Source organism: Schistocerca gregaria, chromosome 8 (genome assembly GCF_023897955.1).
Source record: "Schistocerca gregaria isolate iqSchGreg1 chromosome 8, iqSchGreg1.2, whole genome shotgun sequence".
Lineage (NCBI taxonomy): Eukaryota > Metazoa > Arthropoda > Insecta > Orthoptera > Acrididae > Schistocerca > Schistocerca gregaria.
The window spans coordinates 220,879,351-220,896,325 of record NC_064927.1 but is presented as its reverse complement, the minus strand read 5'-3'; the positions used below and the strand labels follow the sequence as shown (position 1 = coordinate 220,896,325).

Genomic DNA, 16,975 nt, shown 5'->3' with positions numbered 1-16,975 from the left:
TATGGCACTTAACTGCTAAGGTTATCAGTCCCTAAGATTACACACTATTTAACCTAAATTATCCTAAGGACAAACACACACACCCATGCCCGAGGGAGGAACCTCCGTCGGGATCAGCCGCACAGCCGATGACTGCAGCGCCTTAGACTGCTCGGCTAATCCCGCGCGGCAAACAACGCTTCACCAGGCAACGCCGGTCAACTGCTGTTTGTGTATGAGAAATCGGTTGGAAACTTTCCTCATGTCAGCACGTTGTAGGTGTCGCCACCGGCGCCAACCTTGTGTGAATGCTCTGAAAAGCTAATCATTTGCATATCACAGCATCTTCTTCCTGTCGGTTGAATTTCGCGTCATGTTCGTGGTGTAGCAATTTTAATGGCCAACAGTGTATATTGTAAAGATTTTTAGATAACCTTACACAGATTCTCGCAGCCGTGACAGTACAGATTTATACTCAGCGTAGTGTCTGTGGATTTCGTAGTCTAGAGGAGACTTTTGCCAATGTTTTCGTAATTTTGAACATACCCAGCGTAATGAAACTCCTGAATAGAGAGTTCAGATTCTTGATTATAATAGGATATAAAAATAAACTGTAATGTATGATCCAGAGATGCATGCATAACAACCAAACTGCCGCTGCAAAGCGATCAGGTCCTGTGTTTGGCCTTACCCTACGTAAACCTTCCATTCAGGAGCCGGATGAAGTTAGGTGGGTTGCCTACGTTTAAGGCGCGCTAAATACTTTCCCGACCAGGTTTATTTTTCCGGCCTGTAAATATAGACGCATCAGCCAATCACTACCGCCGTGTGCCACCTCTGCCGATGCGGTGGAGTGTCGATGGGCTGGAGTGTCCGGGCCGTATCGACAAGTGAGATGAAGAGTCGGAGCTCTGCGCGGGGCGTGCCGGGGACAGCCTCGGGCGCCGGCGCACAGCGGCCGCGGCGCCGCCGACCTGTGGGGGCGTCGCGAGGTCGCCGGGACGGCGCGCTGGAGGCGGCAGCGGCGGCGGCGGCGGCGGACGTCGATACTGCGGTGCGAGCCGGCCTGCCGCGCCAGTCCACACGACGCAGCGCAGCGCGCCCACCATGAAGGTAAGCCGGAGCCGCGCCTACCTGTTACACGCTCCCGTCGCAGCACGCCCACCGCCCGCGCGACACTTGTTAGAGCGCCTGCTTATAGTCTCTTCTGACACCTTGAAACGTATCATTTGAGACACTTTAGTTTGCTCTTTTCTACATCTATCGTCCGCCTCTATAGATGAGTGATTATTGCGACAGAATGCCATGCGAGGATCCTGGGTTCGATTCCAGGTTGGTTTGGAGATTTTCTCCGCTCGGAGTCTAGGTGTTGTGTTTTCTTCGTCATCATTTCATCCTCATTGACGTACAAGTCGCCGAAGTGGTATCAACCAGACCGACTTGCGTCAGGCGACATATCTACCCTACAGGAGGCCCTACTCACACGACATTTCATTTCATCTACATCTATAGTCCGCAAGCCTCTTTACGGTGTGTGGCGGAGCGTACTTTGTGTGACACTGTCACTTCCTCTCTGCCCACTCTCTTTTTCCTGCTCCAGTCGCGAATGATCAGCAGGAAGAGCAGTTGTTGGTGACATTCTGAGTGAGACTGAATCTCTAATTGTAGCTTCATAATCTATTTTCGGGGTAACTACCACACCCCCGATCCTTTAAATAATCGAACAACGGCGTATAAAACTGCTCCATTTTAAGAAAAGCTGGTTTTTCTCGCATCTTAATATTTTTAACGCCTTATCTCCCAAACTACGTGTGATACAATGATATAATTTTGCAGGTAAATTCGGTGGTATTTGAGTACACTGTCTACAAAGTGTGTTCTGAATAGTCTTAGTAGTAAAGAAGTAATAAATTCAAATGTCGTGGAAAACATTTTATAGCCAAGATCTGATTAATTGATATTATTATTATTGACCGGTTCCGACAGCTGAAACTGTCACTTTCTAATATTAAAGAAAATTTTTGGGTATAAATCGTCGTGGCTTAACATATCCATGTCGTCATTATAGTGGAGAATATACAGCACATTACACATAGGATTTATCAAAAGTAAAACAATAGACAAATGAAAAGCATCTTATGCACTGGGCAAGTTAACACACGTAGTATTCCACTGATGCTTGTTAGTTCATAAAATGCACGATATATAGTGAAGTGCACGTTTGTACAAATGTTTAGGATTAATAAATACTGTCTAATGCGATCTTAGCCATAAATATGTTTTCTAGTTAAATACAGATCACTCCTTCCATTTTCTCATAATGAGAAATTTCAGTCAAACGTCATGGCTGATGCTCAAGTTTTACTGTATGAACAGGGAACATTTGATAAGCGATAAAGTTTTATCCTTTCATTTTTTCTTTGTGGGGTGCCTTTTTTAAGAGGAGGGGGGGCGAGAAAAAGTTGCGAAACTATTTGAAATTATGTCTAAAGTTAATTCGAAATCGCTAAGTGCTCTCATTCTTAAACAATGGATGAATGTAGTCCGGGAAATTTGTGCGCCATAAGCTACCCTGTCTAAAAGACATGCACAGTTTCTAACTTTAATGCTTGACTTATTGTATTAAATCTTTTGACGTGAGATTATATCTGTTAATGAGTAGATTATGAGCGCATTTTAAATTTTAGCTTCTGCCAATAATGGGATGACATGTCGTAAATCAAATTTTTATTGCCCCTGGAACCATTAGGTGGAAAGAGATGATAGTTTATCCATTTAGAAGCATAGATACGTAGCCAGAAGCAAAATATGGGCTGATTCTTCTAGGAACCTACGAGCCAGGAATTTTAATAGTTGACGATGCAGAATGCCTATCTTGGTGCGTCGCCACTGTAGATCGCTTTACATCTCCGTGTTTCGCGCTTACTAAATGAACCTATAACGAAAAGCCCTGCTCTTCTTTGGATCTTCTCTATTTCCCCTATCAATCCTATCTAGTACGTATTCCAGGCTGACATGCAATATTCTAATTTTGGTCGAAGGATTATTTTTCAAGTTACTTGTTTTGTTGATGGAGAATCTCAGAGTGGCATCTGCCTTACCAGCATTTAAATTTATGTAATCGTTCCATTTCAAATATCACTGTACGAATACTTATAAATATTTTGGGGAAGTAAAGGCTTCAAGTCATTGTTCTGCAATCGTTTAGTCATACAATAAAGGGTCTTTATTTTTACGTTATTTATTTATCATGAGGCTCAATTTCCACTTCCTGCACAAAGCGTCGGTCATCTGCAAGACCTCTTGTGTTTCGGTAGTTTTAAATCCGCGAATGCCTCATAGAACTTCCGACATTATCCAATACGTCATTTATATACAAGGTGATCCAGGTAGTACCTATAGTTTGAAAAGTACGAGTAACGGTCGTATAACGCTCCTTTTGTGTACGCAGATGTTAGTTTCACGTCCGAAGATGTCCTACGAAAGTGACACGCTGAGTTCTGTTCGCTCGGAATTCTTTAACTCAGTCACATTGCTGATCTGATATTCCGTACCCTCTTATTTTGCTCATTAGGTGGCAGTACAGAACTGTATCGAATGCATTCTCGAAGTAAAGTAACATGTCAACCTGGGCGCCTGTGTCTACTGCTTTCAGAGTCTCGTGGACGAAGAGAGCGAGCTGGGTTCCACACGGTCGCTGTTTTCAGAGCCCATGATGATTCCTACTGAGGCAGCTAGTGGGTACGCAGAGTCACACCCATATTATCCTGCAACTGCGACAACTATGAACACCCCCTCCCCCTCCCCCCCCCCCCATCCATAACTACCGTAAAACTATCTTTCAATAATTTTTCCCACGCTCGGATAAGCACATGCGTTCGGCACCTCCATATGAGTACGATTAATAGGCACAACAAAGAAGACCCAGGAACGAGATTTCAGTCTTCAGACTTATCGACCCTTTAGCGTGTGACAGTTGCGCACGTTCTAGAACAACATAAAAAATACTTGTGCTTAAGGGAGGCTACTTACAGTTGTTTTTAATTTATTTTTTACTGCATCAGATCAAAGCGATTAAACAAAATACCTCACGTATAAAACAAGTAAGCGACAAGCATCATCACATAAAAACTGTGTAGTTTCAGTGGCATCTCTGCGCCCCAGAAAACTTGCATTAAAACACACATTTGGCAGTTGATCAGCGTACCGTTCCCCTACCGCAACATTGAAACATGCGGTCATACCTTTTATTTGCTTTCTTCGTTTTTCATACTTCCTGTTCTGCTTCTGGTTCAGAAGACTTGACACTATAAAGTTTGAAATAAATAACTACATACAGGCTGTTTGTTTTACCTTTGGACGACTTAATGTCTCGAAAACGACGCATCGTACGAAAAAAATTGTTCTTGGTGGAAAGTTAGTATTAGTAAAGGGGACCTCCGTCTATGCTACAATTGCCCACTTCTTAACCTCCCCTCCGTATGGGATCTCGCCCACGCTGGATGGATGGTTAGAATGTGGGCAATTGTAGCATATACCGAGGTCCCCTTTAATAATAGTAACTTTTCATAAAGAACAATTTTTTTCGCGCGATGCGGTCGTTTTCGAGATATTTACTTTTCTCACGTTAACACAAACACCCTACATAGTAGAGTGGAACACATCTTTGCAATGGCTGTTTTTTACATTCTCTGTGTTTTCATAGGCACCATATATTTCATACCACGAGCCTCTGTGCTAAGGCTTCCTACTGTTTCAGCGTTGTAGTTGTTGACTTGACTATTGTGCGAAAGTTCGTACTGACGATGATCCGGAGACCAGAATAAGTAACATACTGCCAAATGTTGTTTTGTGGTTACTTCCTCCTGTTCTACTTCTTCCTATTATCCGCCTAAATACTATACTCTGTATAGAATGATTACACAGCACGTGGGTCTTCTCGATTTTTGATGACATATATGATAGTCTGCCCCAGCATCAAAAGGGCAGCATTATGTTCCATACTTGGGTATCAAAGGCGTTCGGACCGAAGCTGGTTACTTACCTTAAGAAAACGTGGATTCATACGGTCGATGACAATACTTGACGTACCGTCATACGGCAAGAGAAGGGAACACGTAATGCACCAAAATGCTGTTCAAAGTTTTATGGTGTCAGGAGGTATAAAGATGCTTGGGCGTACTCGCCTTCGAATCTTCGAACACAGTATACTCGCCGGTCAATGTTATTCTCCTTCCCCATGTGCGTCTTTTCACGGGCGCATTCAGCCTTGATTTTATTTTTGTGGGTGACAATGCGTGACTGCGTGGAATGACGCAGGTGGAGAAGCTTTTGGAACTACAGGATGTTCGGCAAATGGACTGACCTGTCTGACCCTTCGGCTTAAATCCCTTCGGGCACGCCCAGAATCCGGCGGAGAGACGATCGTGCAGTAATTGCGCTGCTGGAAGAATACAACGCACTGCTGCAAGAACTCCTCGTCAATACTGAAGTACGTTTGAGCGTGAACTGATGTCCGTGGTGATCACATATCCCGTTATCCGCCGCCGGTAGCTGAGTGATGCCGGCACGGTAGCTCAGCGTGTTCGGCCATAGGGCTGCGTGCTCTCTGTAATAATAATAATAAAAAAGACTGAGTCAAGGAATCAACGATCAACTTGAACGAATGTCTTGTGACGTCAGCCCAGACCAAACGCCACGAACTATAGCGAATAAAATGAAAATGGGAAAAAAAGTGGCCGTTCGGGATTAGCCGAGCGGTTTAAGGCCTACAGTCATGGACTGTGCGGCTGCTCCCGGCGGAGGTTCTAGTCCTCCCTCGGGCATGGGTGTGTGTGTCTGTCCTTAGGATAATTTAGGTTAAGTAGTGTGTAAGCTTAGGGACTGGTGACCTTAGCAGTTAAGTTCCATAAGCTTTCACACACACACACACACAGACACACACACACACACACACACACACACACACACACACACACACACACACACACACACACAAAGTGGTCAGCGCGACAGAATGTCAATCCTAAGGGCGCGGGTTCGATTCCCGGCTGGGTCGGAGATTTTCTCCACTCAGGGACTGGGTGTTGTGTTGTCCTAATCATCATCATCTCATCCCCATCGACGCGCAAGTCGCCAAAGTGGTGTCAGATCGAAAGAGTTGCACACGGCGAACGGTCTACCCGACGGGAGACCCTAGTCATACGACATTCATTCATTCACACACATCCTGTTAAGAACTACATCTCGCCTTTTGTTATGCCCAGAGAACCATCATGACTTCTGTGTAATTACTGTCGTTGAATAAAGGTGTTCTTTTTGTTCGTCTCATTGCACATTTCTTTCAGTTACCTTCTGAGCCGGCAGTTGGGGCCGAGCGGTTCTACGAGCTTCAGTCCGGAACCGCGCTGCTGCTACGGTCGCAGGTTCGAATCCTGCCTCGGGCATGGATGTGTGTGATGTCATTAGGTTAGTTAGGTTTAAGTAGTTCTGAGTCCTAGGGGACTGATGACCTCAGATGTTAAGTCCCATAGTGCTCAGAGCCATTTGAACCATTTTACCTTCTGAACAAAGCTGTAGCAATTGTTTCTATGTGTGGTCCAAGTTTCAGCGGGCGATGTAACTTTGCAGTGACACATCATGTGAAAGTTGATTTCGTCCTCAAGTTCTGCACACCAGTATACTAGTTATTGCTCTCATTATGTGCACCTCCGTCTTTCAGGACCTAATGGAGCTCAATTTGGCACAAATTATAAGACATGTCGGCACGTTAGTGTCCGGCGCGGCTCAAGTTCTCGAGTAGGAAACTTTCCACCGTGCGAAATTTCGGCTTTATCAAGAAAAAACGTAACTCCAACCTCCAATAAAATTGAGATCAGCTGTAGAGACAGTTGTTACAACGCCTTCTTATAATACGAATCAAAATAGCGAGAAATCGCCTACTAGCGGTTTGGACTGCTCACGCCAGCAATGGGAGCTGTGCCGGCAATGTGGGCTGCCAATGTGTTGTCGCATCCACTGCACAAAGCTTTGCATCGGAAAGTTATCGAATAAGTAACTTTTCGAGACACAAATTTTTGGCCTGTATCAACAAGATATATGTCTCCAGTTTTACTTAAAGCTGAGAACAGGTTTTTGGCCTGCTTAAGGAAACTATAGATACTTATACCATGCGTGAATTTCAGAATTTTTACGCGATTTTTGTAGGAGACAGAGACTTTTTCATATTTGTCACCAAATAAATAGAAGACGCTCCCAATTTCCGAGGTAATGCGAACCAGAGAGTGCACGGATAACCGATATGCACGGATAATGCCACCCTTAGTCGGTAAACATGGAACTCTTACAGGATCACTTTTTTTTCAGAAATGAGTTGACGTATCTCGTTGGAATTTATGTCTCACATTAGGGTCTACGGTCTCTTGGTGAAGTAAAAAAATTAAGTCCCTAAGTCACTGCAATAAAAAACGCGGCCATTTACGTCTCAGTTTTGAGTCTCGTAAAGTCACTTATCAAAATCTGCAGCGTACTTCTTGTTGACGTAGTATCATTTATTTCTCTTTCTTTATTTTCTTTTTTTTTAGAAACATGTTTCCGCACTAAAAACAAAAGAAAAAATACGAAAATTGTTGATTAGAAATTATATCTCAAAAACAGTTTTTTGTCATTTGCTATCAGAAAGTCTGTTTGTCTGGGCATCTGTTAAGACAGGAACTGATGGACGTATCAAGTTGAAGTTTATGTCGCATAGTGGTGGTGCTGGTATAACAAACGTTTGCTTTTAAGTCAATGCAATCAAAACATACTGCCATTTATGTCTCATATTTTAAGTCTCGCTAACTAACTCATCAAAACCAACATGGTACTTCCCCTTGATCTAAAATCATGAAATTTCGCAAGAAGCAAAATTTCACATTACCACCAAAGGTACTAATTCAACAGTTGTTAATTTGTAGTTCTATCACTCGGAAGACATGTTTCTTTGTCATTTGTTATCTGAGTCCAAATTTGAAATTCAAACATTCTTGAAAGACATGGTGTCGCTGGGACCTATACCTCGCCAGTATCAATGCCGATACCAGGCAGACGTTATGAAAATGCTCGATTCCTGGAATGGATGAACCGTCTATACACACAATTTAATGCCGGCCGAAGTGGCCGAGCGGTTCTAGGCGCTACAGTCTGGAACCGTGCGACTTCTACGGTCGCAGGTTCGAATATTGCCTCGTGGATGTGTGTGATGTCCTTAGGTTAGTTAGGTTTAAGTAGGTCTAAGTTCTAGGGGACTGATGACCTCAGCAGTTAAGTCTCATAGTGCTCAGAGCCATTTCACACAATTTAATTTGTACGGAACCTTCAGTGTGTAAGTCCTACCCACACCTGACCAGCTTTTTTACCGGAAACAGATATACAGGGCGCATAAAAAGTTGTCGTATATTCCTACAGGATGTAGTACTGTGCAAAAATAAAATAACAGTGCCGATAATTGCATGTCCGGGAACCGAACCTGTTGGTATATGACCCATTTATCTTGTGACGAGTAATGTATAGTATTCGATATTGTAGGCATGACTCACAAGAGAAGGCATAATAAATTACTATAACACCAGGTGTGGGCAGACGCCTAATCTACACCAATCATAGAGATGAGGCATCACAATCGCTTCATTATCAGTGTACGGGTATGAATCGTTTGTGGTAGACTCATAGAGCCATACACTTTACGATACAGATTAACTGAAGCTAATTTCTGTGAGATGAATTACCAGCGCTATTGGAGAACATTACCACTGCAGAAAGACGACAACCGGCCACGCACGGCGGGCACCACCCCATTTTCTGCAGATCGTGCGACAGAACCTCACTGTAACGTTCCAGGGGCGATGGATTCGTCAAGGATGTCCAATGGCATGGTATCCCAGTTCACCGGACCTGAACTATTTGATTTCTATCTATTGGGACATTTAAAGGCACTGGTCTATCTGCAATCGGTTGACAATGTGCTGACTTCATATGACCATATAACCAATACTGTGAAGCATTTCGAATACAACCAGATGAAATTGGAAGAGCACATGATGCACTGCAAACAAGGGCTGAATGAATTGCACTTAAAACTCATTCTATTTCGTATCACTTGGTATAAATTCAGTTTTGGGAAATAATGTTGCACTTTTCCATGCCTATGTTTTTCATTCATTTCAGTGCCTTCATGACCAGGACAACGAATTCCTTGATCGCCTCGTCTTCGATCTTCTCCTCTACCGAATCGTCTTTGTTCATTTTACCCGTGTCACTTTGCTTCTGAAGTGCTGGTTTGTACATAATCGTTACCTAAACAAAGGGAGGTGTTTTCGTAATCTATGTCTAAACACCAGAAATGTACATTCTATGCGATAATTGTCATCTGAACAGATTCTTCCTTCGTTTCGTGGCAGAATAAATTTATGACTACAGGGTATACAGAAAAAGCACGAAACTGTCGATTTTCTGCAGCAGAACATCCACTACCCGTGTAGATACGGCGATCTGCGGACTTTCTAGAGTAATACTGTAGAATATCCGTAATTGTGTGCTTACAGTTTACAGTGATAAAGTTCGAACTGCTTATAACATTATGCATAGGGCTTAATTTTTTTTTAATTTTTCTTTTAAGAGATCGTCGAATTATGTACGGGTAGTCTACAAGCCGGATAAGTCACACACTGGCAATCAGGAGTTTGCTGTATTTTAAAAAGCCATAAAAAACCGTTTTCCGAAACTTTTACGTGGCAAACGTGATGCGCAAGTGTGGAAAAACTTGTTCAGTGTGATATCCTAATCATCAATGGAAAACATTTCAGTGAGTTAAGTAGTTACCGAGCATAAGTTTGAAACTGTTTCCAGTACGGGAATATTTCACTCGGTTAAAAATACCCTTGTTCTGGCCCTAAATAAAATTAAGAACAGATTTTTGACTATCTTAGATGCATTTTACATATCTATGTCCCCCGTTCATTTCAGATTTTTGCGTGAACTTTGTTGCACACAGAGAGCGATTTTCTATCTCCGTTTAGAGCGAAGTGCTGAGACGGTAAACGCTACTTGTCGAGACAGTGTCGCACAATTGGAGATTTTTAAATGTCAGTTGCTAAATAAATCAAACGGGAATAGAGTTGTTCACTCTTGAGTCAACGGCAGTTGCACTTATTGTAGCTTACATTTAATAGCCACCGCTTCCTCATGTAAACATGGTGTTTACTAGTTTTGAGTGAGGCAATTGTTTGCTGTTGGTCACAGGTGGTTTCGCTACGTCTTACATAGGAGGTGATGAGTGCCATATCCATAATGAGTATGGGTTTTATATGAGCTGTAAAGCTATCGTAACTAGTAGAACCATTTACATGTGTGGGTTTTGTACTAGAGCAAAACCGGAAATTACACTACCTGATCAAAGATGTCCAGTCACCGCTATGTAATGCTGAATTGACCTCTAGATGTCACTAGAGGCGGACCCGCCAGTATGAAAGCAGGCGGAGACTACTGCATTGTCAGCAGAGAATCAGTATCAGCGGAATGTGTCGGCTAAGACAGCTCCGTGACTCCGAACGTGGGCTACTCATTGCGTGTCAGCTGAGTAACAAATCCATCAGGGACGTTTCAGCCGTTCTAAAGCTACCTTTTTCGACTCTTGGTAATGTGATTGCGAAGTGGAACGTGAAGGAACAAGACGGGGCAGACGTGATGTACTGACCGGCAGAAACCGTCGAGCGTTGCGGAGGCTGGTTCTAAACAATCGTTTGAAATCAGCGGACGAAATCACTCGCGAGTTCGAAAGTGCCGCCAGAAGCGCATATACCACAATGACTGAGTTAAAAAGAATGGCGTAGAATCGTCGAACAGCTCTACATAAGCCACAGGCTTTGCGACGCTTGTGGTGGTGTAAAGAACGATGTCAGCGCACAGTGGATGACCATAAACGAGTGATTTGGAGGGCTGAATCACGCTATACTCCGTGGCGGTCAAATCGAAGGGCATAAGGTTGGTGGATGCATGCCTTCCATCGTGTGTTATGCCAACAGTGAAATGCGGGGGAGGCAGTGTTACGGTATGGGGATATTTTTCGTGATTGGAGTATGATCTTCTTATTGCACTTGGGGAGACGATGATGCCGAAGGATTTGAACACATTGTACAGCAGTGCGTAATTTGTGTAGTAGGGGAACAGCTCGGAGACGATGATTGTTTGTATCAGCCGACAATGACTCTCGCACAATACAGCCTGTCCAGAAGTCATCAGTGACACAATGGTTTATGAACATTAAGATTCGTGAAATGCACTGGTCTGCCCACAGTTCCGACCTGAGCTCAATGGAACACCTTTGAGATCAGTTATAAAGTCGACTTCGCTCCAGGCCCTAGCGTCCAACATTGGTGGTTTCGGTTCATGCGCTTCCACTTCCCCACAGATGTTCAGATGCCTCACTGAAAGTATTTCCGGCACTCAATTCGTCATAAAGGCAAAGGATGGGCTCACCCAATATTAATTTTCGCTAACAGGTATTCGGATACTTTGGATCAGATAGCGTATGTAGTAAATGATAATTTCAATACGCTACTGTGTTGATATATGGTTAAGTTATTAAATTCCGTTTTATATTTAAAAAAATTTTTTTCTTGATTCTCCCATCCATAGGATATGCTTATTCAGTGATATGTTGTAAGAATTTTTGATCCGGTGCTTCTTTACACAGTAATCGTATTTCGTTTTATTGCATACGCGATTCATATTTGTATACGTATTCCACTGAAAACATCCAGGGAACATTGCGAATTTCGGCAATATGCCACATGTGTCTCGTTAGGGAACAAACTTGTTCCATTTCTCACGATATTTGCTGTTTACTACAGTAATTACTCACTTTATGATTGGCCTTCAAGCTTGCAATGAAGTCTGACCGTTTATCCAGAAGTATTAGTTGTACATTAACAGTGGTTCTTTCTACACTCCATGCGTGAATGGAACGGGAAAATAAATGGGTTCAATAGAACGTACCCTCTGCCATGCACTTCGCAGTGCTTTTCGGAATATGGATTTAGAAGGGCGCGCTGAAAAGTAATGTTTTCTGATTTTTTACGTGAAAGCTTTCAAAGTTTTTGAAATAAAAAAACTTTATTAACATTCTGCATATTTATTACACTGAGGAGCCAAAGAAACTGGTACACCTGTCTAATATCGTCTAGAGCCCCGCGAGACCGTATAAGTGTCGCAGCACGACGCGACATGGACTCGACTAATATCTGAAGTAGTGCTGGAGGGAACTGACACAATGAATGCTACAGGGCTGTCCATAAATACGTAAGAACACGAAAGGGTGAAGATCTTTTCTGAACAGCACGTTGCAAGGCATCCCAGATATGCTCAATTACATTCATGTCTGGGGAGTTTGGTGGCTAGCGGCAGTGATGAAACTCAGAAGAGTGTTCCTTGAGTCATTATGTAGCAATTCTGGTCTTGTGGGGTTTCACATTGTCCTGCTATAATAGCACAAGTCCGTCGAAATGCACAAAGGACATGAATGGATGCAGGTGATCAGACAGGATGCTTACATACGTGTGAATAGTAAGAGTCGTATCTAGACGTATCAGGGGTCCCACATCACTTCAACTACACACAGCCCACACCATTACAGGGCTTCCACCAGCTAGAACAGTCCCCTGCTGATATCCGGGGTCCATGGATTCATGCTGTTGTCTCCATACCCGCTCTATACAATTTTAAACGCGAGTCGTCCGACCAGGCAACATGTTTCCAGTCATCAACAGTCCAATGTCGATGTTAACGGACCCAGGCGAGGCGCAAAGCTTTGTATCATGCAGTCATCAAGGGTACAAGAGTAGGCCTTCGGCTCCGAAAGCCCAATCGATGATGTTTTGTTGAATGGTCCACATGCTGACACTTGTTGATGGTCCAGCATTGAAATCTGGAGCAATCTGCGGAAGGGTTGCACTTGTGTCATGTTGAACGATTCTCTTCAGTCCTCGTTGGTCCCGTTCTTGCAGTATTTTTGCGGCCGCAGTGATGTCGGAGATTCGATATTTTACCGGATTCCTGATATTCAAGGTATACTCGTGAAATGGTCGTATAGGAAAATCCCCACTTCATGACTATCTTGGAGATGCTGCGTCCCATCCCTCGTGTGTCGACTAAAACACCAACCTCACTTAAATCTTGATAAGCTGCCATTTTTGCAGCAATAGCCGACCTAACAACTGCGTCAGACATGTTGTCTTATACTTAGGCTGTATTCTGCCTGCTTACATACCTCTGTATTTGAATACACATGCCTATACCAGTTTCTTTGGCGCTACAGTGTATTTATGTCTACATATTTATTTCCTAACAGTCACCTTGGCGACGGACAGCGTTCTCCCAACGTTAGACATCTTTGTTGAAACCGTTATTGTAGAATTATGACTTTGTTGATGAAGCCACAACCTCACCTCTGCTTGCAACGCTTCATCACTATCAAACTGAATTCCTCTATGGTGTTTTTTAGGTTTTAGCAACAGATGAACATCGGATGGATCCAAGTAGGGACTGTATGGTGGATTTTGACTATTTTTCGACCGTGTATGTCTCAAGAAATATGTAAAGGTTTTTTGAAGTTACCGCTAGTTGACAAAGTTTGTGACTTTAGAGAGAAGGTCAGCTTTGGCCGTAATATTGATGGTTTATTGACAGCAAAATCAATTTTCAATCACAATGTGATCATCTTCGGTGTTGTGGTATACAAATTAAATTCATAGGCTCTGGTGTCTAGTTATTATCAGTAACCAAAGCTTAGGAAACGATCACAATACTGAGCTATTGTGATCGTTTCATAAGCTTTGGTTACTGATAATAACTAGACACCAGAGCCTGTGAGTTTAATTTGTACACCACAGCACTGGAGATGATCACTATGTGATTGAAAATAGATTTTGCTGCCAATAAATCATCAATATTGCGCCGGACGGTGGTAAATAGAAAAGTTAGCAACGAACCAAAGGCGGCATGCGATTCATTTGGCAGACACTCCATCATGTTTAAGCTGTGTAACAGTGGACACTGATGAACATCTTTAGCGTGTAGTGGGGCGGCTCCGGTATGGCAGTTGGCACGACATATATTGATGTTCCTGTTATGCACCACCCCGCACACAATTTCATCCGACACACTCCTTTTCCGCCATGAATATTATTTTCCGGTCCATAAAACAAATGGAATGACATGGATACGGGGAACGGTTGTGGGCTACGTCTACAACGAATTGGAAAAGGACAAAATGGATTTTTGGCATTTTCTCCTGGACGGACACGCGAAGCTGCAGTAGCATAAGAAGCATAGGCAAGACTTCGCTAATTATCTGCGGCGGACATTTACCGACCCGCAGGCCAGATGGGGCGTGACGGGTGAGAGATGAGATAGACGAAGTAAGCCGAGACAGACATCAATCACACTTAGCGGAACCTTAGTTACTTTTCGAGAAGACGACCCAGTCTTACGCCAACGTCAGAGAACGGGTCGATAGAGGGCTCTATTGTTCCCTCGGGTGATGATCAGATGACGCCCCCGACCTGAATTTCATTTCGTTGCTAGAGGAGCATGTTCCTTTTGTATTTGTACTTTCAGTGGTGTCGTTACGTCATTTTCATTTAAACATTTTCAATTTTATTCATTCCCTTATTTAATTAATTTCTAAAAAGAAATATGCACATCAGTGGCATAGACATTTCAAGGGCATCGATTATTTTTCCACAAACAACAGCTTTTGTGATTGACTTACAATCAACAGTTGAGACAGAGATGGTGGACAATAATTATTTATGAGATGACTGAATCACTTGTACTTCGTATTTGTTTTTGTATCTTTCTGTGTAAGATAACTGGAAAATTGTTGCAATAAATGAATAAGAACACTAAAAAAAGGTATGATTCCTGCTTTGGGTGCAAAACAAAAGTCAGATAGAGCGCCTGCCATGTAAGCACGAGATCTTGAGTTAAAAATAATTTCCTTTTTTAACAATTTAAAAAAAAGTGGTCATCGCAACAGAATGTCAATCCTAAGGGCCCGGGTTCGATTTCCGGCTGGGTCGGGGATTTCTTTCGCTCAGGGACTGGGTGTTGTGTTGCCCTAATCATCATCATTTAATCCCCATCGACGCGCAAGTTGCGGAGGTGGCGTCAAATCGAAAGACTTGCACCAGGTGAACGGACTACCCGACGGGAGGCCTTAGTCACACATTTATGTTATGAGGCCATTTTACTTGTTTGGTGAATGCCAGCTTCTTATCTAATTCTATGCTGCCAGCTTCTTATCTAATTCTATGCCTAGTTAGATTGTCGAAGCGGTCCACCCGATATTTCTTCCTGCTGCCGAAATCTGCCTGTTTTGGGGAGTTAGTTTTCTGGTACACGTGACTGCTGCCGTTTTGCCTGGATTTGTTTTAATTTTTCAGATGTAGCACCAGTTGACGATTTCGTCCAGGTGTTCTTGTAGCTTCCTGACGATGAAGTTCAGGTTGCTACTGCATTTGTACACCTTTGTATCGTCAGTTCGCTGCCTGTCAGCTTTGGAATGTCGTCTGTACTGTAATCCACCAGCTAGGCGCACAGCACCCCGACGCTTCGAATAATAGACCAATATCCACAACAACAAGGCAATTTAGGGAATTACAGACATAGACATACAGTCATGCATGCAAACAATGACTTGCAGGAATAAACAAAAGCTATCTTAAAACCATATAGCCATGCTAGAAGTCAGACGGGCAAAGCCCTGTCTTGCTTTAGTGGCCAAGACATGTAAATAAAGCAGCACGATGTTACTCTCCCGTTTGGAAGTTATACACTGAGGAGGAAAAAAAGAAAAAAATCACGGGATAGCGATATGCACATATACAGGGTGAGTCACCTAACGTTACCGCTGGATATACTTCGAAAACCACATCAAATACTGAAGAACCGATTCCACAGACCGAACGCTTGAAACCTCCGATGTTCAGTTGCGTGTTGTAGCAAACACAGGCCACGGTCAGCGAGCAGCTTCTGCAGGGTCATGTTTACGATGACGACCGTGTTTACGAGTGTGGCTGTAGTGCACTGTTGTGGTTTGGTCTAGCTGTCGCAGCGTCCGCATATAGCGCTTGCTGCTATTGTTAATCTGCATTCGTCTCCGCACCCAGACCAACTGTAGTACACCGTGTTACCAGACGTCTGTGATAGTGTAGTGTTGTAGGAACTGTGACTATGGTGTATTCGAACTCTGAAAAGGCGGAGATCATACTCATCTATGTCGACGAAATGCAGCTGAAGTCTGCAGGGTGTATACAGAACGGTACCCGGACAGAGACCATCCACATTGCAAAACATCTACCGCCAGCTGTATGCAACAGGTATCGTCGTAGCACGCAAACGGGTCCGTAACAGGCCCGTCACAGGAGAAGCGGGTGCAGTTGGTGTGTTAGCTGCTGTTGCCATGAACCCACACATGAGTACACAGGACATTGCGAGAGCCGGTGGACTGAGTCAAAATAGTGTCATGCGCATACTGCATCGTCGCCGCTTTCACCCGTTTCATGTGTCGCTAAATCAGCAATTACATGGTGATGACTTTAATCATCGAGTGCAATTCTGTCAATGGGCATTAACACAGACTGCGTTGCAGTTCTACCTGTTTACCGATGAAGCGGTTTTCACAAACCACGGGGCAGTGAATTTACGGAACATGCATTACTGGTCCGTGGACAATCCTCGCTGGCTTAGACAGACAGAGCGACAGCGACCGTGGACTCTAAATGTATGGTGCGGAATCATTGGCGACCACCTCATTGGTCCTCACTTCATTGCAGGGGCCCAAATAGCTGCAACATACATCGCGTTTCTACAGAATGATCTGCCAACGTTGCTCGAAAATGTCCCACTGGAAACGCGTCGCCGTATGTGGTATCAGCATGATGGTGCACCTGCACATTCC

The 16,975-nt window shown here is 43.6% G+C and overlaps 1 protein-coding gene across 1 annotated transcript in view; it reads left to right on the top strand.

Annotated features, from left to right (window-relative positions):
• Positions 1 to 822: 822 nt before the first annotated feature.
• Positions 823 to 16,975, top strand: part of LOC126285116 (phospholipase A2 hemilipin-like) — a 303,043-nt gene continuing 286,890 nt past the window's right edge. The window contains exons 1-2 of the mRNA XM_049984439.1: positions 823 to 869; positions 915 to 1,092. Of these exons, the coding sequence (XP_049840396.1) occupies positions 823 to 869; positions 915 to 1,092 (225 nt within the window). The remainder of the gene's footprint in view (positions 870 to 914; positions 1,093 to 16,975) is intronic.